This window comes from Theropithecus gelada, chromosome 2 (genome assembly GCF_003255815.1).
Source record: "Theropithecus gelada isolate Dixy chromosome 2, Tgel_1.0, whole genome shotgun sequence".
Lineage (NCBI taxonomy): Eukaryota > Metazoa > Chordata > Mammalia > Primates > Cercopithecidae > Theropithecus > Theropithecus gelada.
In genome coordinates this window covers 46,598,737-46,624,843 of record NC_037669.1, presented here as the reverse complement: position 1 = coordinate 46,624,843, position 26,107 = coordinate 46,598,737, and the positions used below count along the sequence as shown (strand labels likewise).

At 47.9% G+C, this 26,107-nt stretch overlaps 1 protein-coding gene across 4 annotated transcripts in view; it reads right to left on the bottom strand.

The window, feature by feature from the left end:
- CHCHD6 (coiled-coil-helix-coiled-coil-helix domain containing 6) overlaps positions 1 to 26,107 on the bottom strand; it is a 241,147-nt gene that overhangs the window by 23,479 nt on the left and 191,561 nt on the right. For 3 of the 4 annotated variants that reach the window (XM_025377587.1, XM_025377588.1, XM_025377586.1), the window contains exon 6: positions 22,367 to 22,437. In XM_025377587.1, coding sequence (XP_025233372.1) covers positions 22,367 to 22,437 — 71 coding nt within the window. Of the gene's footprint in view, positions 1 to 1,957; positions 2,035 to 22,366; positions 22,438 to 26,107 lie in introns of those variants that run through there. The other variant, XM_025377589.1, reaches the window with a different exon arrangement.

The window sequence follows — 26,107 nt, the reverse complement described above, 5'->3', positions numbered from 1 at the left end:
GTAAAGGCACTAAATATCACTTATGGCTTCCTCGTGTTTAAAATGGAGAAAGGAAAGGGTGTTATGCCAGAACAACACTGGTTGCCCAGCTCTCTACCCACATGACCTGGAGCAAATACCTCAGGGACACAAACCACTCCAGTGTAAGGCTGCACGCAAGGTGGTGGGATGCTAAGATGGGAGGCAGTAGGCCAGGGTGAAGGAGGGAAGGGACCAACAGTGTTATCCAACAGAAAGACTGCAAGCCACGTATAGAAGTATCAGTTTTCTAGTAGCCACATTAAAAAGTAAAAAGAGGCCAGGTGCAGTGGCTCAGATTGCTTGAGGTAAGGAGTTCGAGACCAGCCTGGCCAACATGGTGAAACTGTCTCTAGTAAAATACAAAAAAAATAGCTGAGCGTGGTGGTGCACACCTGTAAACCCAGCTACTTCGGAGGCTGAGGTAGGAGAATCGCTTGAACCCGGGAGGTGGAGGTTGCAATGAGCTGAGATTGCGCCACTGCACTGCAGCCTGGGAAACAGAGTGAGACTCTGTCTCAAAAAAAAAAAAAAAAAAAAAAGTAAAAAGAAACAGTTAAAATTAAGTTTAATAATGTATTTGACAAAATATAGAGAAATATTATTTCAACATAAAAAATTATAGGAGAGATTTTACTTTTTTTTTGGTACTAAGTCTTTGAAATCCAATATGCATTTTGCACTTACAGCATGTCTCAATTTGGGTGAGCCACACTTCAATAGCCATATGTGGCCAGTGTTGACAGGACGTGGCAGCCCAGGACTAACATTTCTGAGCCAAGCTCTGGCCTAGTATTCTATGAACATGATCTCATATTATCCTCTCCTCCACTCTGCAAGGGCAGCATCACCACGCCTCTACACAGATGAGGAACCAGAGTCAGCACAGTTGAGCCACTTGTCCCAGGATCTAGACTAGGAAGTCACAGGAGGATGTGAACCTAGGTTCACCTGGTTGAGAGGAAAGGCTGATCTAAGGTTATGAGAATTTCACAGCACAAGCTGGCTTCCCAGATGCAGGCACCTGTTAGGTTTGGGGATGCCCTGTACAATCCATTTTACATAGGTCAAGTACATACGTGCATTCCACAGGAGCGGCCAAGGTCTTTTCATCTATGGATTTCCCGGGCCATGAACCAGCAACTTCCTGCCACATCAGTCCCAAGCAAAAGCAGAAGCTGGGCTCTCCCTACCTAAACCCAGCATTGTTCTTCCCTCTTTCAAAATGCATGTTCATGCTGGTATTTTATCTCCTAAACAATTCTGTCTAATCCATGTTAGAGATTTGCTATGCTGTATAATCACCTTTTTGTAATTTTTCTTAATTCCTCAAGATGCATTTCTGTTACTTTTGAACAATTAAATGCAGTTTCATTAGTCACTTTTATTGTGCGGAAATTGTACATCTATGACTAGCCTCAAGCTTTGTATTATGAACACTGTTTTTCCCTTTATATCTTCAAACAGACTTTTGGCCTTTGCTTAAATAGGCATTTAGACTAAGCCGCACATGGTTTTGAGCTGATGTAGCAGGAATCTACATAGTAACAAAACCTGAGTGCCGAGCGCCTTTCTGTGACAATAGCTATCCCACTCGGCACTCACCAGTCCCAGAACTTTTCTGTGCTTCAACCATGCGATGCTGTCCTTGTCTATGGAACATCAGCCTGGGATTTAACCTGGTAATCACGTAAGCCTGGGCCTTCCAGACTAGTTATTCTGGGGCTCAGCTTGGTCAGGAGATGCTGCGTGTCCCAGGAGGGTCCACACTTCAAGATCATCTAAGCGATCAGGAGGGACACAGACGAGGCCGGCCTTAACACCTGCTCATCTGCAGGGAGGGAGACTCTCAAAAGGGAACACCACATCTGGGACACACTGAGCCCTCTGCCTCATGCCAGCCCTGCCATCCTGCTCACCACTACCTGACATTCAGGGCAGAAACGTTTCCGAAGGCACTGGCTGAGCATCCCAGGTGGCCAGAGACAGCAGGTGATTCGTGCTCACAAGTAAACCCTGGAACGAATGGCAAGATAGATGTTCTTTCCAAAATGATTCCCAACTCTGACTAGACGTGTCTTTAAAGTGGAACTGTTTCATAAAAACTGTCTTCTCGTCCAGAATTGATGTGACCATTTCCTCAGTCCTCCTTTATTTTAAAAATCCATGTTTAATTCATATTTAGAAATCCATACCCGTCTGAAGTAGGAGTTAATTTACATGACCCAGGAGATGACACAAAAGGTAAAAAGGCGGTGGGGGGAGGCTGGGCACGGTGGCTCACACCTGCAATACCAGCACTTTGGGAGGCCGAGGCAGGCAGATCATGAGGTCAGGAGATTGAGACCATCCTGGCTAACATGGTGAAACCCCATCTCTACTAAAAATACAAAAAAATTAGCTGGGCGTGGTGGCAGGCGCCTGTAGTCCCAGCTACTCGGGAGGCTGAAACAGGAGAATGGCGTGAACCCGGGATGTGGAGCTTGCAGTGAGCCGAGATTGCACCACTGCACTCCAACCTGGGCAACAGAGCGAGACTCTGTCTCAGGAAAAAAAAAAAAGTGTGTGTGGGGGGTGCATTCCAAGTGTTCCCCAGCCCTGACGTCCTGTGGAGCCTGACAACATGCTTCATGACAGTGACACAGTACCCGGAACACTGCAGCACTGTCTGTCAGGACTAATGACCCCAGAGGCAGCTGTCATTAGCCAATTCACTAATTAGGGGCCTGTTTGTAGAGCTAATGGGAAGGGTAATCATTTGTTAGCTTAAGTAAAACTCCCAGGCATTCCTGACAACTGTTATCATAGAAAAGTCTGGAAGGCAATTCATCTATCTCTGTGAAATTCAAAGAACCCAGATAACCAGAGTCATCTTTTATAGCACAAACCTCCTTTAGGAATCTGCTGGTAGGAGCTTGTCTTTGACTCCTAATATATCCTCTCCAGCAGCAAATAAATATGTCTACACATAGACCGGGGGCTTTTCCATGCTTGTACTCCAGTGGCCTGACTTCTGTGAGCTCAATCCAGGTTCTCAGACCGTGAGCCCAGGGAAATACTCAACGCCGAGGCCGCTGACAGGAGAAGAGTGCAGAATCCTAACACAGAACGGGCAAGCTTTCTGGTTACAGGCAGAGCGAGTGTGAGAGTGCGTGAATGCATGCATGTGTGAGAGAGACAGTATGGGCGGAGAAGGGGGTATTCTGATGCTGCAATCAGTTTTCATTGGCTTGTATGTTAAAGATAAACAGAAACATCAAATTTTCTAAAAGATGATTTTATTCGCTCCTTATAGAAGTTTTAAAAAACATGAAGTGTGAATGAAGAATTGATGTGGTTTGGATATTTCAGTCTCCAGATCTCATGTTGAAATGTGACTCCCCAGTGTTGGAGGTGGGTCTGGTGGGAGGTGTCTGGGTCATGGGGGTCGGGGTCCCTCATGAATGGCTTGGTGCCCTCCCCACAGTAATGAGCAAATAATGAGAGTTGATTATTTAGAAGAGCCTGGCATCTCTCTTGCTCTGTCTTTTGCCATGTGACACACTGGCTCCCTCTTTGCCTTCCTCCATAATTGTAAGCTTCCGGAGGCCTCCCCAGAAGCCGAGCAGATGCTGGTTTCAGGCCTGTACAGCCTGTAGAACCATGAGCCAAATAAACCTCTTTTCTTTATAAATTACCCAGCCTCAAGTATTCCTTTATAGCAATGCAAATGGATAATACAAGAATACTGAGATGAAATTTAACTTGCCACCAAAAGCTTCCTGAGCCATTCATTCATCTCACTCCTGGAAATGGTAGGAAATGAGGGTTGAGGACCCATCCTACCAGAGAAGCCTTGGGGAACAAATGACCCTACAGCACGAGTATAAGGGGAGGCTGTACCAGGCTTCAGAGGGGCAAGAAGAGGGGCCTACGAAAGCAGGTAGGGCTTCCATTCCAGAAGGGCCTTAGAGACTCTGTGGTCCAACTATGTCATGACATAGATGAAGAGATGAGGCTCACAGTGTGAGGGGACTTTTCAGAACTGTGGGTGAGTCCAGTAATAGCGCAGGCATGATCTCACTCTCCAGACACCACTCCCTCCCAAACCCCAAGCTCCCTCAGCAGTCACCCCACCCCAGAAGGACCATGCTCCTTTCAGAAGCAGTAAACAACAATCTTCAAATAGGGCAACCCAGGGCCCTCAGCCCAGTGGCAGCCAGGGCTGCTGCTAAATAACATCCAGAGAAGCCCCGCCTGCCCTGGGCCTGCTTAGCAAATGGACAAGGAGGCTCCAAGGGCCCTCTTGCACCCTTGCGCTGAGTGTGCCCAGCTGTGACAGCCTGATCTGGTCACTGGGCACACGTGCCATTCTGCCATGCCAGCAAGGCAGAAGGAAGGTGTGTGCCAGCCTGAGAAGCCAGTGCCAGTGCCAAGCCTCAAGCCACGAGGACCGCCCCCCTTCCTGCGGGAAGGGCTCAGGCTCTCTGCAGGGTTGCTGGTCGCCCACCATGGGCTCTCTGGACTCAAGGCTCAGGATAACGTTCTCTGGGCCCTAACTCTGGGAAGAAGCAGGGTGGGGGAAGGCCTCCTCACCAGAGGAAAAAGCAACAGATCTCTTTGAGACAGTTCAGAAGTCAGGACAGATTTAGAGGCTTTCCCTGGGGGGATTTCCTAGGGAAGTGATTAATTTGCTGGCTGGAATACATTCATTTTGGCAGTTGATCTAAACTCCAGGACTCATAGCAATCACTTGGGAGTTTGTTTATATGGCAGATTCCAAGGGCCTCGCTTGGGGTAGGGCCTGGACTGTATTCCATGATTCTGAGGCAAGTGGTCTATGGGCTGCCACAAACCAGGGTCACTGTGCACCGGCACAGGCAGATCTGCAGAGCATGGTGTTATCAGGGCTACCAAGAGGTGCTATGGGCAGCAGGGCGTGGTGAAGGCCCCGAAGCCCCTCTCTCCTCTAAAGGAAGACAACAAGAGGAATGTACATCTCACTGGAGCCTCCATGCTCTTAGATAAACATCTGCCTCAGTGATTCTGAACTTCGGGTGCCTGCAGGGTGAAACCTGTGCGCCTGGCTGAGGACAAGAAAGGCCAGGCCCTGAATCCTGGCTCTGCCACTTCCACCCCAGCAATCTCAGATGCGTCAGCCTAGCTGAGCCTCACTTCCTCATCACAAAAATGGGGTGAGGGCTCCCCATCCCAGGCGGGTTTAAGTGAGGTGGGACGAGATGAACCTTTCTTTTGTGAACAGTTTGTCCTGGCCCCTCTTTTCAAGTGCAGAATACACCAGGGGCCTGTAAGCTGGTATTTTGGAGTAAATACTATTGACTTAGATCCCAGGTCTCCTGGTAAGCAGTTTGGAACAGAGGACTAAGAAGGGGAGCTTAGAAAGGTCCCAAAGTGCGTAGCTGGGAGGTATGTATGTCAAGGGGCACTAAGAAGAAAGGGAAGTGTTTGGCATGTCTACCTGAAATGACCTGGGGGGCAGACTCAGGTAGCTGCCTAAGGTGAAAGAGCCCGAAGTCAAAGTTTACCAGCTCCTCAAGCTGCACTGGGCTCTGTGTCAGTCGCAGGGCCACACTGTGAGGAGCACAGACTGTGTAAACAGGGCCATAACAGGGAGCAGGCCACTCTGCAGCAGCACCAAGACCAGGGACTGGCGGATGAGGCTGGGTCAGCTCTGCAGAGGCAGGTGACCCAGCAAGCACATCCCACCAGCCTGTGCTGGGCCCAGGAGAAGGAAAGGCCTGCCGCGAATTCCACCTTCATGTGCTGAACCTCGACTAAACCAGCATAAGGAAAAGGGCACTCCCTGCCCCTGGTCCCTGGGAAACCCAAGGCTGACTCTACAAGGACCTCAACTCTTTCCATGGGAAGGTAGGTGGAGGGGGTCCACAGGGGTATGGCCGGTCAGAGCTTTGGGTGCTGGGCAGTGACCGTGGGAAGCAAAGCCTTGTGTTTCCCTCGGTGCCCTGCTCCACCAAGGCCTGTCCCCACAGAGCAGGAAGACAGCCAGCCACCCTGGGACTTTCTGATGACAGGGCAGCCAGTGTGGGCAGCAGTAGGGAGTACAGTGGGATGGGAAGACCTCGCTGTAGACACCCCAGGCTGGGGGCCTTTGGCAGACAAGAACCGATGGGAGCTGCCAAGAGCCAGCCCTGAGCTGTTTCCATCAGAGATTTCTTTTCCAACAGCCAGGGCTGTACAGAGATGAAATGGGAGGTGGTGGGTGTGGTTGAGCTAGAAAGGGTGCTGAAACAGCACCTCTTGTTTTGCTTCTAAAGGAGATAGAGCTTCGGACTTCAAAGAGAGAAGGGAAGGGGTAGGGATGGATAGAGGTTTCTTTACTTAGCCCTCACAACAGTCCTGTGAGCAATGGATGGCTCACCCCTTTTACAGAAGAGAAAACTGAGGCTTAGAGGGAGTTACCAACCAAACTTCACACAAGCGAGAGGCACAGACAGGATTTGACTTGAGGTTTTCTGCTCCAAAGCCCATGTTTTCTATTTCTATCTGGCCACCTCCCAGAAGACAGAACAAATGCTGGCAGTGAAGTATGACAGTGCGGAAAGTCTTTGTGGAAGGGAAGATGGCCAGAGAGGGCCAAGTTACTTCCCATGACTGCAGCCTTCTCAGTCCACTCACCTGTGCCCAGGAATACCAAGAGAACTATGGCTGGACCACCAAGCTACTGCGGGTCACCTTTACAGAACTCTCGAGAATGGGAAACAAAGGAAAACTAGAAAGGAACAGTCTTCAATGTCATGATTTTCAAAAGGGTACATTCCATCAAATGAAGGCAAAGCCCAAGTAGGAGTCTAGAATGGTTTCATAAAGAGGCTGGTTTGGAGTACTTGGAAAAGGAAGAGGTGATCACTAAGAAGAGAAGAGTCTGTTGGAAACATGTCAAACCACATTCCCTCCTCTTCCCTTCTAACAGGGATCCTGGCTAGGAGACTGAGGGCATGCAGTGGACTGATAGCTCCAGACACTTCCTACATTATTAGAAAGGATCCTTCATGATCCAGCCTAGTGGGAAAGAAATAACATGGGTTGGATATCCAAGGAGGTATGTTAGGAACTAGATGGATCACTGTACCCAGATGGATGAGGTCGGCTTTAATGGAGGTCCTCATTTTTGTACAACTAAACATTTTCATCAATGACTTAGTTGTGTAAGGCATACTTAGCAGGTTTATATAAAAGAGTTGGGAGGGGTCAGGCAGTGGCTCATGCCTGTAATCCCAGCACTTTGGGAGGTGAAGGCAGGTGGATCACTTGAGATCAGGGTTCGAGATCCTGTCTCTACTAAAAATACAAAATACATGCTGGGCATGTTGGCAGATGCCTGTAATCCCTGCTACTCAGGAGGCTGAGGCAGAAGAATCGCTTGAACCCAGGAGGCAGAGGATGCAGTGAGCCGAGATCGTGCCACTGCACTCCAGCCTGGGCGACAGAGCGAGACCCTGTCTCAAAAAAAAAAGAGTTGAGAGAGATGACAGAATCTATATATTCAAATAATTGTTCTATGGGCTGAACTGAATCTACCAGAATGAAGTTTACTGGGAATAAATATAAGGTCCTGTACTCAAGCCTAAACAGGGCACTTAGTAGCCACTCATGGAGGCGAGTTCACAGGAAGCTTTATATGAATAGTTAGTGGGCCCAGCCAAGGAGACAGCGGACAACGTGGTGAGTTTGGTGCTGCAACCCAGTGTACATGCTGCTGACAGAGCTCAGCCACTAGACAAGGGAGGCGATGCCTGCACTGCATTCTGGCTGCTTAGCTGCTCTGGCTCCCCAGAGCCCAATTCTAAAAGGGAGCAGGTGGAGAGGAGACAGGGACCCTGTTAGGTGTGTGCTTCAATGGATGAGTTACAGAAGGATAAAGTTGAAGGAAAAGGAAGACACAGGGGGACATAAAAATTATCTTCAGATATCTGCCCAGCTGCATGCACAGGCACTTTCGCTGTGCTCTATAAAGCCTCAGAGGGCAGAACTAGGAAGCTCCCAAGAGCCAGCCCTAAGCTGTTTCCATCAGAGAGAGTTCTTTTCTAACAGCCAGGGCTGTACAGAGATGAAACGGGAGGTGTGAGGATGGGCACTAGCAACGGAACTTGTTCCAGCAGGGGGAGTAGAGTTCCCAGGGTGACCACACATGAATGACCCCAACCTGTATCTAACTGGATTAGATGACTCTGAGGGTCCATCTAGCTACGGGGCCTGTAGTTTCAGGGATGCCACTAGGCAGTTACTCAGGACCTCATCTGTGTGTGTGGTGGTGGGGACAGTGGGAATCATGACGATGGAGCACATAGTGCTTTCTCAGAAAGTATGGCTCAGTGGAGATAGAGAGCCTCCACTTCCCAGGGAGACCGGACTAGTCTCAGAATCCTGAACTTGACTCTCCTGGATCTAGCTACACCAGAAACAAACAAAACTAGTGACCAACAGTTACAGGCAAGCTAGGTCTCACAGGGCTTTACTCTAGCTTGGAGCTGCCACCATGGGGTGGGCATGAATGGAGTGCCACGGGTCACGTGCGGCCAGGCTGCACTGGGGACACAATTCCTCTGATGGTGAACCCTTCAGGCTTGGCTCTTGTGGCTGGCATGTTCAGAGATGCAGAGGGCTCTGTGATGGTGGTGGGTGGAGACCCCAACCAGCCCTGAATGTGGACTTTGTTCCCATGGTCTAGAGGCTATCAGATCCTGAAACACAATCACCTGATACCTGTCTCTAAACCTCTAAACTTCAAGGTCTGTTTAGATGGATATGCTTTTACACAATGCCGCAGAAGAAATCGGTCTTTCTGCAACATCCACCCTGGTCCAATAAGAACCAGATGCCAGGAGACGGGTCTCAGCAGCCTCTGCCACAGCAATCCCTCTGGTGGGCTCTCATGGAAGTCAGCGCAGTCTCCCTGGGTTGAGTACTATGGTCTACTGTAGCCAGACCTGAGGGGAACACTTTACCAATAAACAACTTCCTCCCCGCCCGGGGCTGTGTCCTCAGGAGCAGTGTGTGCACACCACGTGGGCACCTTGCAGGGCCGCATCAGCTCTGCCGTGCGGATGGAAAGGTGCTGTCTGTGACAAGGGTTGCTCTCCCAAGGTGCAGATAACCAGACATAACCGATGCAAAGCTTTCTCTTAAGAATAGGAACAGGGGAGGCTGCAAGACTTAAGAAAATAAATCTAAAAGCAATGATGCTAAGCGGTAACCTCTCTACTGATTAAAAAAAGAAAAAAAGATTCCTCAGCTGTAATAACATTTAATCCCCCCAGAAGCTAATCTAAATGTAACACTCAAAAGAAAACAAAAGTGACACAAAGGAGAAGAACCATAGCCACTGCCTTTGGGGACGCTGGCTTTATTCCGGAAGTGAGTCCATTAACAGAGCTGGGAATGAAATGCCATTTTCATCTCAGTCGAGGGGAGGGGATTAACAAATTGTCATCTCTAAGCCCAGTTTTTTGAGTCATGGATCTCTAAGCACTCAGAAAGCACTGGGCTGAAGCCTGCGCACAGTGGGGCTGCCCTTCCCCTTAAGCCTGCAGTTGCCACTTTCAGAGCTGGCTGGACGAGACGCCCTCTACACACGCTTCAGCGTTTAGAAGCCAACAGGACTGTGCTGAGCCCACTGCCCCCCAGACAGCTTCCTGTGCCCCCTCGTTTGGGCACTGGGACAGTTAGGGGGCCCTTGCTCTGCACACATCCCTGGCGGTGGGCAGCGGACGAACGCTCCTGGTGCTCATGTTCAGCGCATGCTGCATGCCTTGATCAGGAGCCTCCCTGCTGCCCTAGCCACATCCCTCAGGGCCCAGCTCTCTCTTGGTCACAGTTGCTGCTTAGAGGCCAGAATCTCGGTAGTCGGGTATCTGCCCAGCTCCTCCTCGGCACTCAGTTCTGCTTGAATGTCAGAGAGTGTCCTAATCCTCAGATGGACAGAGTCCTGGCCGTCCTCTGTCACATTACTCAACTGTTCCCTCTTCATAGCACTTTGTATAAAATCATCTTATTTTGTTGCTGACCATTTGTTTCTCTGCCTTGAGAGCAGGAAGCCTCCTGCCGGTTCACAACTGTATTCCCAGAACAGTGCTGGCGTGGGAGTGGAATATCTGTGCAATGGGTGAGTCATTCCTGGCTGGCAGTATTGTCTCTGCTCTCAACATCATTACTGCTTGGTTCTCCCAAATGCTGCCAAATCTCTTTCTACAACACAAATCCAATCATATCAGTTCCCTGCTTAAAAGCCTTTTTTATGACTTGCCGCTGCCTGCAGGATGAATCTCGAATTCTTTAGACTGCACCAAAGGCTCTTCACATTGGGATCACCCTGTCCCACCAGCCTCATCTCTACCCTCTCGGATGTTTGCTTCTTGACCAGCATGCCTTGTCCCTATCCTTCCCCTAATACTCCAGGAAGAGAGGCCCACTTGAACCTCCACTCACAATGACCCCTGGCCCCAGAACCTGCCCTGGTTCACTTCACCTTGGCTCAGCCCAAGGTCATTTCATGTCTGAAGCCACACTGCTCAGGTAAAGCTAGTCCTGCCATCTTTTGCTGTGGGAGTGCTTTCCTCATGCACAGCTGTGGCACTCACCATCTGTCATGGGGGGTTTCTTCCTCCATTCAGTATTCCCTGAGTTCATAAGTATTGGACCCTGAGGATACAAAGATGAATAAAACAAGGTTCCTATCCACAAAAAGCCTATAGTCTAGCAAAATGCAATGCCTGAATATGTAAGTACAAAACAGACATACAAGTGGCAGCCAGGTATTGTCCCTGGGCCACCCAGGTTCTCTGGGGGCAGCAAAGAGGGCAGAGCTAACTCTGTCTTGGGTGGGCCAGGAGGATTTTAGAGAGCCTTTCAATTTTATAAAGAAAGACACATTGGAGATGAGCCTAGAGGAACAAGAGTGCTGAGTGGGGAGGTAGGGATACTGCAAGTGTGGTGGTTGGGAGTGCGTCTGTGCTCTGCAGTGGAGGCAAGGGCCTCCAGGATGGTCTTGTCCATCGTTACACATCCTCTCTGGCACAGAGCCCACCACCGAGCCAGCCTCAGGAAAGGCTTACTGGACTGTATCAGAGGTTAAGTTCTAGATCACCATCATTTAATCCTGTCTTTAAGGAGAAATGATGATTTAAAAAAATAAGGAGGAAGATGGTTATGTGGCAAATACACTCCAGGCCCTCCGTGGCTCCCTTCTGTGGATGGTGGCCCCAGTGCTGCAGCAGGGGTTCCACGGCTCCCTTCTGTGGATGGTGGCCCCGGTGCTGGAGCAGGGGTTCCGTGGCTCCCTTCTGTGGATGGTGGCCCCCGGTGCTGGAGCAGGGGTTCCATGGCTCCCTTCTGTAGATGGTGGCCCCCGGTGGTGGAGCAGGGGTTCCATGGCTCCCTTCTGTGGATGGTGGTCCCCGGTGCTGGAGCAGGGGTTCCGTGGCTCCCTTCTGTGGATGGTGGCCCCCGGTGGTGGAGCAGGGGTTATGAGAGTAAGTCATTAAAAAGCAGAAGGCCTCCCTGCTATAACCAGGGTCCAAGAGAAAACCACTACGATACTTCCTAGGAGAAGCATGGTGGCTGGCTGCCTGCCTGCCAGTCAAGGGAGACAGAGACAGAACACCGATGCTGCCGCAGAGGAAGCAGCCCTTCTATTGCTCGTGGTCAGATGAGGAGGAGGGCTGGTTGTATACCACATTCCCAGTACAGAGTGACATTGCTGCTTTTTCTTAAACATTTACACAGGAAGATGAGGGCTGTACAACTTCCCTTGGTTATCACATTATAATGCCTCATTGCAAGTCAGGAAGTTCTTTGCCAGATGTAACTTCAGTTTTCACAGCTGCAGTCCGAGGCTGTAGCCCTGATACTATTCAGACAATGTTTCCTTCTCAGAGGAATAAAATTCCACCCTCTGATCAGCCTTCTCCTTTCCTGGGGGCCCAAACTGTGTGCTTACCTTTTCAACCCTTTAACCGTTCTGGTCTCTCCTTCTGGAGCCTCTCCAATCTGTCTACAGCCTGCCTGCACAGCACAGCCCCAAATGGAGTGCCAGGTGCCCAGCACTTGTTTATTCATGGTGACAGGACAGAATGGGGAGCAGAAAACCACTGCCTAATTCCTAAGTTTCATTTACTCCAGATAAAGGTTCAAAATTATTCCTGATGGAGCCTTTGGATGCACCTGATAGCACAAAAGCTACACTGACTGCTGCAAGCTTCATCTCTTGTTACTCCTCACTAACACATGAAATGACAGATGCAAAAACCTGGCCAGCAGCTCCTGAGCAAGTGAGTGAGCCAGGCCTGAATGAGAGCCAGGTGATGGAGGCCTGGAAGGAAAGGCACCCACCTTTCCTGCGACCTCAGCTCCTGCTGCTGGGTTTCTGACCCAAGAGCCTCAGCATGCCCATGGAGGAGAGACCCCCAGGCCCAGCCATTCTGGCTTCATCCAGAATCACAGCTCATCTGTGCCTCAGGTGTTCAAATGTCCACAAACTGAGCACCAGGTCCCCAGTTAAAGGACATTTCAAAACCACAGCTCAAGTTCACGAGGAAAGGAGATTGCCTCATACGCTTCAGGGGGTCAGAAGCCAAGCCCTGACTGGCAAACAGCACACTCCCAATTTTTCCCACTCACACAACCAGGAACCCAGCTAGTGCCTGTCTCATGGGGTCACCCTTAGCTTGGGGATATGATGTCCAATTGCACTGAGAACCTCCCTCACCACTGGTCCAAGTCATTATTGTTCCTTTCCTTGTGGTTGTATTTGTAGTCTTATTAATTTTTAACTATACAAGCTATACGTGAAAGAGAGAGAGTGTGTGTATATATATATTTAAATAAACATTTCAAATAAAGCTACAGTTCCTGTTGACCCTTTTTATAATCCTGAACTTCTCTGAACTAACCAGAGATACCTATTATCTTCCGTCAGGAACATACCTTTTTCAGACTTTTTCTCTGTATCACATAAATATGTCTACAGAACAGAGATGGTGCTACCATATGTGTGTCAACATGCATTGTAAACTACAACTCGCTTTTTCCCCAACCAGAGGTCTCTGGCGCCTTTGCGGGCCAGCGTGCACAGTGCACGCTGTAGCTGTCGCCTGGAGCTCCAGGGTTGGGGGAATTGTGTTAGGCATCACCTGCCACTAGGTATGAGGCTGCTTCCAATTTCCACACTCAGAATCAGGGTCACAGTGCCCTTTGTGCCCATGGCTGCTGGTGCACACAGCTGAGCATTTCTCTGGGGTACAGTCCCAAAAGGAGAGCTGCTGGGTCCTAGGTGTCCGTTTCCTTCTTGGCTCCAGGTTCAGTCACTGATATCCTCTACATACCTAGGAATGTGCACTCTTTTGGCTATTATACTCCAATCTCTTAATAAAATGTGAGTTTCTATGTAACAACACCTACCATTTATCGAGTGCTTACTATGTGCCTGACACTTTCCTGGAGACTTAACAAATTACCTCATGATGCCCTCAAAACAACCTTAAGAAGTAAGGGAAGTCTGTCTCAGCATTTATGTCATCCGACCCAGGTCACACGTCAAGTAGCACTGCTAAGATCTGCACTCTCTGTCACCGCAAAGTCTCTGCCCTGTGTGGGGCTCCTGCCTCGTCAAAGCCCTGTCTCAAATGAGGTGAGGCCCTGTCCCCATTCAGGGCCTTGATCCAGACAGAGCCCTGCTGCATGAGTAGGTGCTTAAACAGCCAACCACTTATTTTTAAATTCCACAATGGGTGTCAGTTCATCCACCCATCTGACACTGACTTGGTGAGCATCTATCAAGGCTAAGTCCTGGCTTGGATGGTGGGGATACAGAGATAAATAAGACATTAGATTGACTTCTGGGTAAGACAAACAGTAAGCAGAAAAGATGCTTAAGTTAAATTTTAAACAGAGTGATCTGTAAGTAAAAAAGAGGGAGGTCATTTTAGATAGAAAGTAGGATATATAATGACAAACAGCTTAACAGATTCTGTGTTCTGAAATCAGGGACCAAGAACAGAGATTCAGAATTGAAAACCCTGTCTTTAGAACTCATCTGGCCCTGGGATGTCAAATGGGTTTCACTCTGGATGCCAACCCCACATGGCTGAGACCAGCTGCTAGAGTGCAGCGACAAGAAGGATCTTAAGTCCCCATCCAGCTTCAGTAGACCGCTGGGGTCCATGTGTGACATCTGCCCTGGGCACAAGACAAAAGCAGTCTCTTTATCACACCCACAATGCCACCAGTGATGATGGTTCACCACCACCCACAGAACCAGCCGAGGTGTGGTCTTGAGAGAAAACTGTCACCAGGTGTCTTTGGTTTTGACTTTCCATTCCCATATGCTACACAAACACTAACCTCTGTTGGTCAACTCTCTCTCCATGCATCTTTGTTTTCCTTGTTACAAAGGTGGCAGAACTCTGTAAGCACTGGCATGGGAGTAAATGCCTGCATAAGTTGCCACAGCTTAGGAAACAAGCACGCGTAAACACACACACACACACACACACACATAATGTGGTGGGCTGAAATTCAGGGAAGGGCACAGCCAGCACTGGGACAGCCAGGCAGTCAGGTAAGCAGCAAGCAGCTGAATGCCCCCATCCTGTACATTCTAGAGATACATATCTCAGTACAGCAGAAAAGAGCAAGGTGAGACTCATCCACACCTGGGTTCAAATCCCACCTGCCTCTCCCTGGGGTGTGTCTGTAAGCAACTCTGGATTATCATATTTATCTGGTCTTCATAAGAAGCTGACAGAAGTAGGCACCACCATTGTCCGTGTTTTACAGACCAGGAAACTGAGTCTGAGAGGTCAATGAATTTACCTTCATTTCCACATCTGCAGAATGGTAATAATAATGGCATCTGCCACCTGAGCTTCTTGTGAAGATTGGAAACGGTACAGTACACGTGCCAAGCACAGTTGCTGGCACGTGATGATGTTCGGTAAAAGTTTTTCAAATAAGAAATTAACTAAATTTTGATTTGTTGAAAATGTATTAAACAGGTTTTGATTTAACTTCTCAAACAGCCAGGTCCATCAGATTAAGCCACACGTGTCAGTAAATTTCTGCATAGAAAACATTTCCTTTAAAAGGTCATCTAAGGTTCTCTACATAGGGAAGTGAGATATAGTAACACCTTTTAAATTCAGGCTAAGACGAATGTTATCTGGATTAAAGAATGTTTACAATGCCATTTTCTTTGGGGTTTAAATAAATGACCACTGTTTTAACAGGTTATCTATCATTAGCTCACTAAATAAATGCAAACTGGGGAAGCTCAGGTGCCGAGAAACAATTCATTCTCTCAGGTGGGTCCTAAAGCCCTAAAGCCTCTCCCAGAGTTTACTAAGTCCTGTCTTCCAAGTGCAGGTGAAAGCACACAACAGCAGCTCTGCTCTAGCAAGTCCCAAGACTGCCACATCCACATTAATCAGGCCTCTCTGGATCAAAGTCCTTGGAGCACAATGGCTCAGTTTCAGGAAATAGTTATAACCTTCTTCCTTCAACTCAATTGTTCTAACCTCTTTGAGGGCTGGCTCTCTGTGGGGCCAGGGAGGACTGTACAAGTTTCCTGACAAGAAGAAGCCAACACAGATTCTGAATGAATCCCACGGGAAGCGGACTGAAGGTTGTCATAAAAAATAGATGTGACACAATAAATGCAGGAGGTTCCCTGGGGTCTTAATCTCTTCCTTCAGAAAATCTGAACAATTCTGCCTTCTGTGCTGCTGTGAGGTGGGTGGGCGGGGGTGTACATACACACTTTGAATATTCACTTCTGTCTTAACAATAGGATTCTTCCAAAACAAGAGGCCCTAGTCTGTGACTGTCAGCCTTGCCATCAACACTCCTCTTCGGTGGAGAGCTCCCTGTTGGCCCTGAGGCAGGAGTCTTCTGAGATCTTGACATATGCTGGGCTTGATCCAGGCCTCAGTACAGGTTGGTGTCCCAAGACAAGTTGGGAGAGTCACCCATGTCTTCGATGCCTCACGCTGCTAAAACAAACAGGGTCTGGCTTTAGGATTTTAGTTTCCTTTACCTGGGGTGGCCCTTTACTGCTTGGCAAACTCTAGTCATTCCTCAAAAACTCAGTTAGGACCTCTGGTTCCAGCTACAATGGAGCAGCTTGTGAAAGGCCTATGCTCTCCCCTGAGGGAAAAAGAAATTAAGTTCTAATACAAAAAATCTGTGTGAAGGCATCTAAGGACCAATGCAACTAAGACTTGAGGTCCAAGATTATGAAGTTTGAAGGGAACTGTGGAGAGGTGAGTGTTTGTTATTAGAGCCACTTTCCCCCTCAAAGTTTCTGCCAATTCTTGGATCAGGAAGACAGGCTGAATGTCAGGCAAATAGCTTCAGCTGAAAGGCAAGAAAAGCTGTGGAGGCTCTCGGCAGTCTCACAGGATGACAGGGAGGTAATGCTCCTGTGGAGGCTTCCCAGGCAGCTAGGACTTACGGAACCAGGATTCCAGAGAGAAAGGAGCTACAAAATAGTGAGACAATACTCAGTGGTTTTCTTCTTTTAAAACATTTGTCAAATTCTTGAGCTACTCAGGCAAGAAGCTAAGAAGCTAGCTAAAAGAGGTCACTGAAAGAGTGGAGTTTTCAGAAGTCTCGCAGAGCCAAGAAAACAAAAATAGTGGTTTAGAGCTCACCAAGAAAGAGGGACCCTTGAAACCCACATCCCTAGGCATCTCTGGGGAAGGTCGTATCACAGAGGACCTCTGTCATCTTTCCAGACAATTTCTGGCACTCAATCAAGAATTAACAGACATACAAATAAATAGGACCACAAGAAAAAAAAAAAGGCAACAGAAATAGACCCTCCGATGATTTTAAAATAACTGTAACTAATATGTTCAAGAAAATAGAGAGCAAAAGGTAGAATTTCACCAGAGACTGGGAATCTTAAAAAAAAAAAAAAAAAAAAGCAAAGTAAATGGAACTTTTAGAATGAAAAACATTTAGTAACTGAAATTCTGAATGCAATAGATTTAAAGCACACTTGACACAATAAAGAGGATCCATGAACTAAAAGACCAATAAGGAGAACTCTAACTACAGCATGAAATTTTTTTTTAAATGAGGAAAAACAAACAAAAAAAAGAACAAGAGACATATGAGACAGTAATATATATAACCTCAGGAAAGAGGAAAGATAAAATAGGGGAGAGTGTTATTTGAAGAGATAATGGTAAGAGATTTCCAAAACTGAGAAAAAGATGTCAAACTTCAAGACCTGAATCCCAAAAAGAATAAAATAAAGAAAATCTATAGGTACAGCTTAGTAAAACCAAAGACAGAAAATGTTAAAAACAGAGAAAAAAGAAGTAAAGGAATGACAACAAAATCAACAACAAAGGAGAATGTAAAGATATCTTCAAAGAGCTGAAAGAAATGACTGCTATATTTTTCAAAATGAAGGTGAAAAAGGTATTTACATATAATTAAAAATAGAACTTTTATCAGAAAAGATACACTAAAAAAAAATAATAATAATGAAGGCCAGCCACATGCAGTGGCTCCTGCCTATAATCCCAGCACTTTCGGAATCTGAGGCAGGAAGATTGCATAAGCCAGGAGTTCAAGACCAGCCTGGACAACATAGTGAAACCCTTTCTCTACTAAAAATTTAAAAAGTTAGCCAAGTCTGGTGGTGCACACCTGTGGTCCTAGCTACTCAAGAGGCTGAGGTGAGAGAATCTCTTGAGCCCAGGAGGTTGAGGCTGCAGTAAGCTGTGTACTACAGCCTGGGTGACAGAGTGAGACCTTGTCCAAAAAAAAAAGAATGAAAGAAAAGAAAGAAAGAGAAAAGAAATAGTAAAAAAAAATTTACTCAGAAGGAAAGTGTCAGAAAAAAACAATAAATCTGTAAGTCATTAAAAATACAGAAAATTTGAACATGACTAACCAACTTAACCTAATTGACAATACAGAACACTACATCTACTGACAGAATACACGTTCTTTTTAAATGCACATGGACAGTTTACCAAAGCACATCATATACTGGACCATAAATCAAGTTTCAAAAATTTTCAAAGAATTTAGAGTATGTTCTCTAATCACAGAAGAATTAAACAGAAACCAATTATAAAAAAGGTAACTAGAAAACCCCTAAATGTTTGGAAATTAAACAATATACTTTGAAATAACCTATGAGTAAAAAAGAAATCAGAAAGAAAACTGGAAAAATTTTAACTGATTCATACTAAAAATATAATATATCAAAACTTGTAGCTAAAGCTGTATTTATAGAGAAATTTGTAGCCTTAAACGCATACATTAGAAGATAAATAAAGCTTTGAAAAAGGTAATTTCACTGCCCTTAGGATCAAGTTAAAATTCCTACTATGGTTACAAAGTTCTGCATGGTCTGGCTCATGCTCACTTCTTGGAGCTTCCTCTTTTTCTCTCTTCTCATTCATTACTCTCCAGACATACTGGCCTTTTTTCAATTCCTTTAATAAGTTAAATTGCTTCTTGTCTCAGGGCCTTTGCACATACTAATCCTTCTGTTTAAAATGCTTTTTCCCACCATGTGACATGTTCTTTCTAATTTAGACTCTTTCTTTCATGGCACTCATTGCTATAATCAGTTAATTGGGTAACTGCTTGTTGTGCAATTAATTTTAAAACATTGTTTGTCATTCTCCAAATGTTATAAGCTCCTTGCTGGCAGGGACTGCAGCTGTCCTGTTCATCACTGTGTCCCCAGGGCCTAGCATGGTATCTGGCAAACAGCAGGCACTTTATACATGTGTATTAAATGAATGAATGAATACATGGACATCTAGTTTACCATCTAAGCAAACAGTTTACTCAAAGTTGTTAAAACACACTCCATGGTCTTGGAAGAAAACTCCTCAATATTACTGCTATCAGCAGTTGGCATTTATTTCTATGACATTTATGATGTAATTTACAATATTTGTTAATCCAAGAAATATCTCAAAGATTTCTCTTGATGTTTAAGTTAAATAATTTCTAACTGTATACTGCTTCCTGTTTATATATTTGGGAAAAGGAAAAGTGTTTTTATAAACTCAATTTATATATCAAATCCGTTCTACTGTATACCAAGCTAGGTGCTATAAAATAGTGACCAAAATGACTGCCATTATTAACAGTATCTTAGCCCATTCAGGCTGCTATAATAGAGTACTATAGAGACTGGGCAGCTTATAAACAGTAGACGTTTATTCCTCGCAGTTCTGGAGGCTGAGAGGTCTAAGATCAAGGCACTGGCAGATCTGATGTCTGGTGAGGCCCACTTTCTGGTTCATAGATGGTGTCTTCTCTCTGTGACCTCAGCATGGTAGAAAAGGAAAGGGAGCTTTCTGGAGTCCCTTTTATAAGGGCATGAATCCCACTCACGAAGCCTCTACTCTCCTGATCTAAGCACCTTGCAGAGGCCCCACCTCCTAATATCATCACATTGGGAGTGAGGTTTCAACCTTTGAGTTCTGGAGAGACAAAACATTTAGTCCATAGCAAACAGTCACACTAATATCAACAACAGTTGTTGACATCCTAGGTCAACTTTCTATGTGGAATCTTGCTTAATTATCACTTAAAGATTAAAGAGTGTGTCCTGTTTGTTTTGTAGGTGAGGAAACGGGGGCCTGTAGAAGTGAAGTGACTTGCTAAGGGGCGGGGCTGAGGTCTGAGCCCTGGTCGGAGTCCAAAACCCAAGCAGGCTCTGAGACTTCCACCCTGCTGCCATCTTACGTCCAGGTAGGGCCTGCAAGGGACAGCAATGATGCAAAGACAGACAAAGGAAGAGCAACTCCAGCCCTGCCACAGAACTAGCTGTGACCACGGACAAAAGGAGTTATTTGACCTCTCCAGACTCTTCACTTCAATGTGAAACTAACAAGAGTAAATATAGAATGGAGTTGAAATGCCTTGCAGATACTTACTGCTTGTAAATAGTGGTAATTATTATCAAGGGATGCTGTAAACAAACACACAAAAAACCCTTATGCTTCACTCAGATTAAAAATACATTCACATCCATCCCACCTTGCCTTTGGGGGATATGAGGATGAGAAAGGCTATGACAATAAAGCCAAATTAACAAAGGGGCTGCCCAATGATGGTGGGCCACTTGACAGGTGACAAGCATTATGGTTATCAACAGAAAGCTGCCTAGCTTCTCCCCCAGTGCATCTTCTCCTTGGTAGGTGGGTCCTGGCTCCAGGTAAAAAGGGAGGGGCTGTTGGCCCTGAAAGAAGCTGCTTGGGTAAGAGAAGGGGCAGCAGCTGTGGCCTGGCCCACCTCCAGGGATCACATCCATGCTGTAGCTGTCACTCATCAGCCTCTTTGATGTGGCTGCCACCACAGCTCTCCTTCTCAATGTTCTGTGATTCCAGGTATTTCTCAGCCCCAGATGAACAGGACGTACCAGGGGGAACCCTTCAGAAACAGGTCGAGGGCTGGCCATCAGTGGGGGCAGGCTGTCTGTGTGTGGGGTGGCTCACACCCTGCAGGGCAGTACAGCACCCTCCAACTCCTGGATGCAGGCAGCCTTGGTGCTCACTCACTCAGGCTCTGTGTGGTCCCAGTATCAGCAGGGCTGTGCTTCTATCTCAACACCTGTCCTTGTCTCTATCTGCCTATTGGAAGATTCTCTTCCTCCCAGGCTCCTAGTATTGCTACAGGACTTGAAATTTCAAGATAATTGGTCTTCTTTTTTTTTTTTTTTGAGATGGTGTCTCGCTCTGTAGACCAGGCTGGAATGTAGTGGCACAATCTCAGCTCATGCAACCTCCACCTCCCAGGTTCAAGTGATTCTTCCACCTCAGCCTCCCAAGTAGCTGGGATTACAGGCATGTGCCACAACATCCGGCTAATTTTTGTACTTCTAGGAGAGATGGGGTTTTACCATGTTGACCAGGCTGATCTCGAACTCTTGACCTCAGGTGATCTGTCCACCTTGGCCTCCCAAAGTGCTGGGATTACAGGTGTGAGCCACCACATCTAGCAAAATTTCAAGATAATTATTTTCTCTTCCCCAAACTCATTCTTAAATGGCTCTGCCACAATATATAGTATCCCCATGAGCTTTAGGTGTTTAGTGTTCAAGAAGAAAACCCCTACACTAAGCCTGGGCAACATGGTGAAACCCCATCTCTACAAAAAATACAAAAATTAGCTGGGCGTGGCACACACCTGTGGTCTCAGCTACTTGGGAGGCTGAGGTGGGAGGATCACCTGAGCCCAGGAGGTCAAGGCTGCATTGCGCCGTGATTGCGCCACTACACTCCAGGGCCCACACAGTGAGACCCTGTCTCAAAAAAAGATCCCCAAACCAGCCTACATTGTTGCCTGTCCTATTCTGTGCCTTTGGATCTATACTGACTGTTCGTCTGTCCCCCCGTCCTTCTAGCTCCTCACAGTTCTCTGCACAGCTGTTTTTACAAGTATCATGCAAACCTGTCTCTGACACTTCTTTCTCATGAGGCCAGACCCACTGCTCACAACTCTGTGCCCTGAGGGCTGCTGGGTGAATTGCCCCAATTCACTCTTGGGAGGGAACAGCCTTCCCAGGGAGTGGATGGAGTTGGTGGTAGCCCCTTGGCTAATTTATGAAGGTCTCTCAGGTCCATAGAGACCAACTTCACACAGAGAACCCATAAGACCCAATTCCTTCCAGCAAGGATCACTTTCTGACCTTCCAGGGAACTGTACTATTGACTGAGTAGAGCCACATTGGTACTGGGCATACTGTGAGCACCTCCCTGCTCCTGAGTCCTCAATGGATGGTACAGGAGCACCACAGACAGGGGACAGAATGCTGGCACTTAGGACTGTGTGATCTGAGCAAGCCAGCAGCTCTCTGGGCCTCAGTTCCTCTGGGCATGAAGTGTGGGCCACCCCGAGCAGGAGTGCGCACAGGGTGCACTGCACGTACCAGGCACAGGAAGCATTGAGAGGGGATACCTTCCCCTGAAAACCCCCCCACAGTCAGAGGGGAGAGAAGCCAGCAGAATTCCTGCCCCAACTCCTGCTGGGGCCTGACGGCCAGTTCCTCAGCTAGCTACACAAGGAAAGGAGCCCCTGCTCACCAGACACTGGGCCCTGAAAATAACTCTGCAAGTCTACCTCAGCCCCAATCCAATTTGCCAAGGAGCTAGATAAGAACTGAGTGCTAATTTGGCCAATTACAGATGACCAATGGCTACCTCAGATCCAGGTGAGAGAGCTGAGGAACAGATGGTTGTGTGTATTATTAGGGAAACTTGAAATTAGGCAGGTGGTGGCAGGTTTCTAGCCACATGTGGGAATTTTTACAAATGTGGGCCAAGTTTACAAAGAATAATAAACATATTCTTACTTTATTGTGCTCTCCATCTTCGAAGCTGCCTCATGGAATTGCTGTGAAGACAGTTGATACATCTCAGCATTCTACAAGGAGAAAAACAGAACTGGTTACCAAAGACTGAAATTTCCCTCTGCTCCCTCATAGGATGCAACCACATTAGAAATTGACAGATGCTAATTTCTTGACCGGCATCAAAGCCGACTGGTGATTAATCCACAGCTTGGGTTCCAGCTCCACCACACATGGCTGCTGCTACAGAATCCTAGAGTAGCAATGGCTGCAAGTGCATTATGAGACCCTCTAGCTCAGGGGTTAGCAAACCACGATTCACGAGCAAAATCCGGCCTGCCACCTGTTTTTGTGAATAAGGTTTTACGGGCACACAGCCACGCTCATTTGTTCACGTATTGTCTGTGGCTGCTTCTGTGCTACAGCTATGATAGAGACTACATGGCCTACAAAGCTTAAAATACTTACTATCTTTAAAGAAAAAAATTGCTCAGTCTTGATCTGGTCCAACCCCTATTTTACAGGTAGACTTTCCTTCCCAGAGAGGTGAAATGACTTGTCCAAAGTCACAGAGCAATGGGGCAGTGTCAGGACTACAACCCAGGTGTCTGGATTCCCAGTCTGGGACACACTGTGCTGCCTACCCTGACCACCCTACTCACTGGAACAGGAACCATCTGTCTAGATTGTTGAGGGGAGCATCCACAGGCACACACTTAATTTGTCCTGAGATCACCCAGTACATGTGCACCTACAGACCCAGGTTTGTGGAGGGAAGGCCCAGGCCTGGGGGCAAAACACAGCTGGGTCTAAGTCCTGGTGCCACCACCATGTGGCTGTGGGTAGGTTATGGAACTTTGTTGTGCCTCAGAGGCGAGCTGCTCCAGGCCACAAAGGCCCAGGCCCACACCTTCCTTTCTTTGTGAAGCTCCAGCACCTTCGCATGTTCTGAGGGGAGACGGACATTAACACATATGCTAGCAGCCTCCTGCCGTGCTCCAGGTGGGAGTGTGGTGAAGCCCACACATGGACGTGTAGGCAGCAGGGAGAAGGCCAGCCTTGGGCTGACTCATGAGGAAGCAGTTTCAGAAATGAAACAACCTGAGGTGGGGCAGGGCCCGTGGTTAGACCTCCCCAGTGCGGGTGAGGAAGGCGCAGCAGATGTCACGTGGAGTTGGCTTGAGGTCAGATCTTTTGCAGACACAACCACATCTACTCCTCAAAGCCTCACATGGGCACTTTGGGAGGCTGAAGTGGGTGGATCACCTGAGGTCAGGAGTTCAAGACCAGCCTGGCCAACATGGCAAAACCTCATCTCTACTAAAAATAAAAAATTAGCTGGGTGTGGTGGTGGGCGCCTGTAATCCCAGCTACTTGGGAGGCTGAGGCATGAGAATCGCTTGAACCTGGGAGGCAGAGGTTACAGTGAGCCGAGACTGCCACTGCACTTCAGCCTGGGCAACAAGAGTGAAACTCCAAAAAAAAAAAAAAAGCTCATGATTATCCCTGTTCTACAGATGAGCAAATGGGAGCTTCAGGCCTCAGGTACCTACTGCAGGCACAGATCAGTTAGTCCCTGAAACACGCCTGTGTGGCAGTGAAGGAACTTTAAGCTGCATTGCCTTGCACATTTGTAGGACTTCAGCTTGGCTCTCTCTGCCCACTAGGCACACAGCTAGCCTGGCTGAAGCTGGGCAGACAGGAAGTGAGAGGTGCGCAGGGGCAGAGTCACTCAGGGAAAGCACTTCCTGTGCACCATGGACTCCCTCAGCCTTCTGCATGGAAGGTAACTGAGGCAGGGATGGACCCCCACCTCTAAGGCCATAGGGCATGGAAGGCAGGTCCAGATGGAAACCAGGCCCCCCCTTTAGTCTTACCCCAAGGACTCCCCTGCTGCATTGTGGCCTCAGAGAAATGCTGACTGGGAGGCAAATGTGGAAGGTGAGCCCCTGGGGAAGAGCACTTGGCTCACGGGATGAGGAAGAAACACCAGGTGCTGGCATTCTGACCTGGGCTGGGCTGGGGGAGTCAGGGAGGCCTGGGGGCCACTTCTGGGCCTTTCACCCTCCACTGCCTGGTGAGCTTAGGCAAGTCACCTTGTTGCTCCTCGCTTCTGAACCAAGGAGATAATGGATGCCTCCTTCTATGGCTACCAGGAATGCCAGCTGGGAAATGCCAACCCTCCCGGCACACAGCAGGCACAAAGTAAATACAGGTTCTCCTCCCACCACAGCCAGCTGCTGCCAAAATGCCCAGCAAGGTGGCTCCAGTGTTCTCTCTAGAGCCCTCACATTCAAACGAGAGATTATGTCTTCACCTCGACCAGTCTAGTATTCACCAGCACTGCCTGTCCTGGGCAAGGCGATAGGGACAGAGACATAACAACTTCGGGCCTCCCTCCCACTCCATGCAAACGCCCTTCCGCCACAGCCTGGGTGGGGATTGCTTAGCTCCGTCTGAAGTTCCCCTTCATGAGACCTCATCAGGAGACGGCATGGACCACAGACCCACATTTTGATTTGTGCTTTGGCATATGCTGGTGGTGTTTTTTGGGTAAGTCACTTCTCTTAACAGCAACACAGGGTATTACCCAGCCTGCAGTTAGCGGAGAGACAGTTTGGCACACAGCACCCACCTCAGCCCACCACAGCCACTGAATTTTGCAGAGCTAAAATATGCCTCATCCTAAGCCCCGCCCCCCACAATTCATCCTGGCCTACTTCCTTTCCCACAAAACAACCTCATGGCTCAGGCCTTCTCTTTGAGCCAAACCCCTCTTCCTATGGCTGTGCCCACAGGACTCCTGAGTGTCAGGTCACCGTCCTGCAGGCCCAGGCACCTGTTGCCGACCTTCTCAGAGAGCGAATCCTTGACCCAGATGGGCTCGGCCCGCTGTGGGCTTCAGGAGACACTCAGAGACTATGTTCAAGATGCCATACTGCCAGAAATAGCCTGGCTTTGGTGAATTTGGATAGCGCTTGGGTTTGACTGCAAGCTCAGTTTGAACATGTGGTCAACTTGATTTGTCACAGGAAGTACCCACAGGCCAAGAAGTGGCGGTGATTACCCCGCTGCAGCTTCCTCTATTGTTCCTCAGAATGACTCAGAGAAATTCCCCATCCTGTCCTGTCCTAACCTGCCTACCCTCCTCATCTAATCTGCCTGAGCAGACCTACAGGGACGGATGTCCTCACAACCGCAGCTCCCTTGGCACTCGAAGGTCTCCGGTTCACAACTCGGGAGTACCGAGCCGGCTTCCTGTGTTCACAAAGCTGCTCATCCATCAGGCCTTTCCAAGGCTGCTGGACCCAGACTCCCTCTTCTGGGGAGGCAGGGCACTCTGTGGACTCCTCAACCAATCACCAGGTCAGGGCATCTAGAAGGACTGGACACTACCAACGTGCATACTGAGAACACGCCAAGTGCCAGAGGGTTCTGAGACAAGTGTGGCTTGCTCCCTGGCCTCGTGGAGCTCTGAGATGGTGGCATCATAATTACAACGGGGCACTCAGCCAGTCATCCCAGGTGCTGTGGGGCACCTGAAAGGACAGCCTGGCAGAAACCATGGGTCAGACTGACTTCCTGGGAGCCAATACCTAACTGAGGCTTAATCTTTTTTATTTACACTAAAGAATGTTTTTGAAAAGTACTTACATATGGTTTTAAAAAACAAAAGTGGAAAGCATGGAGGGTATGCAGTGAACAGTGAGCCTCTTGGCCAGTCTGGACTCAGCCCTCAGTGTG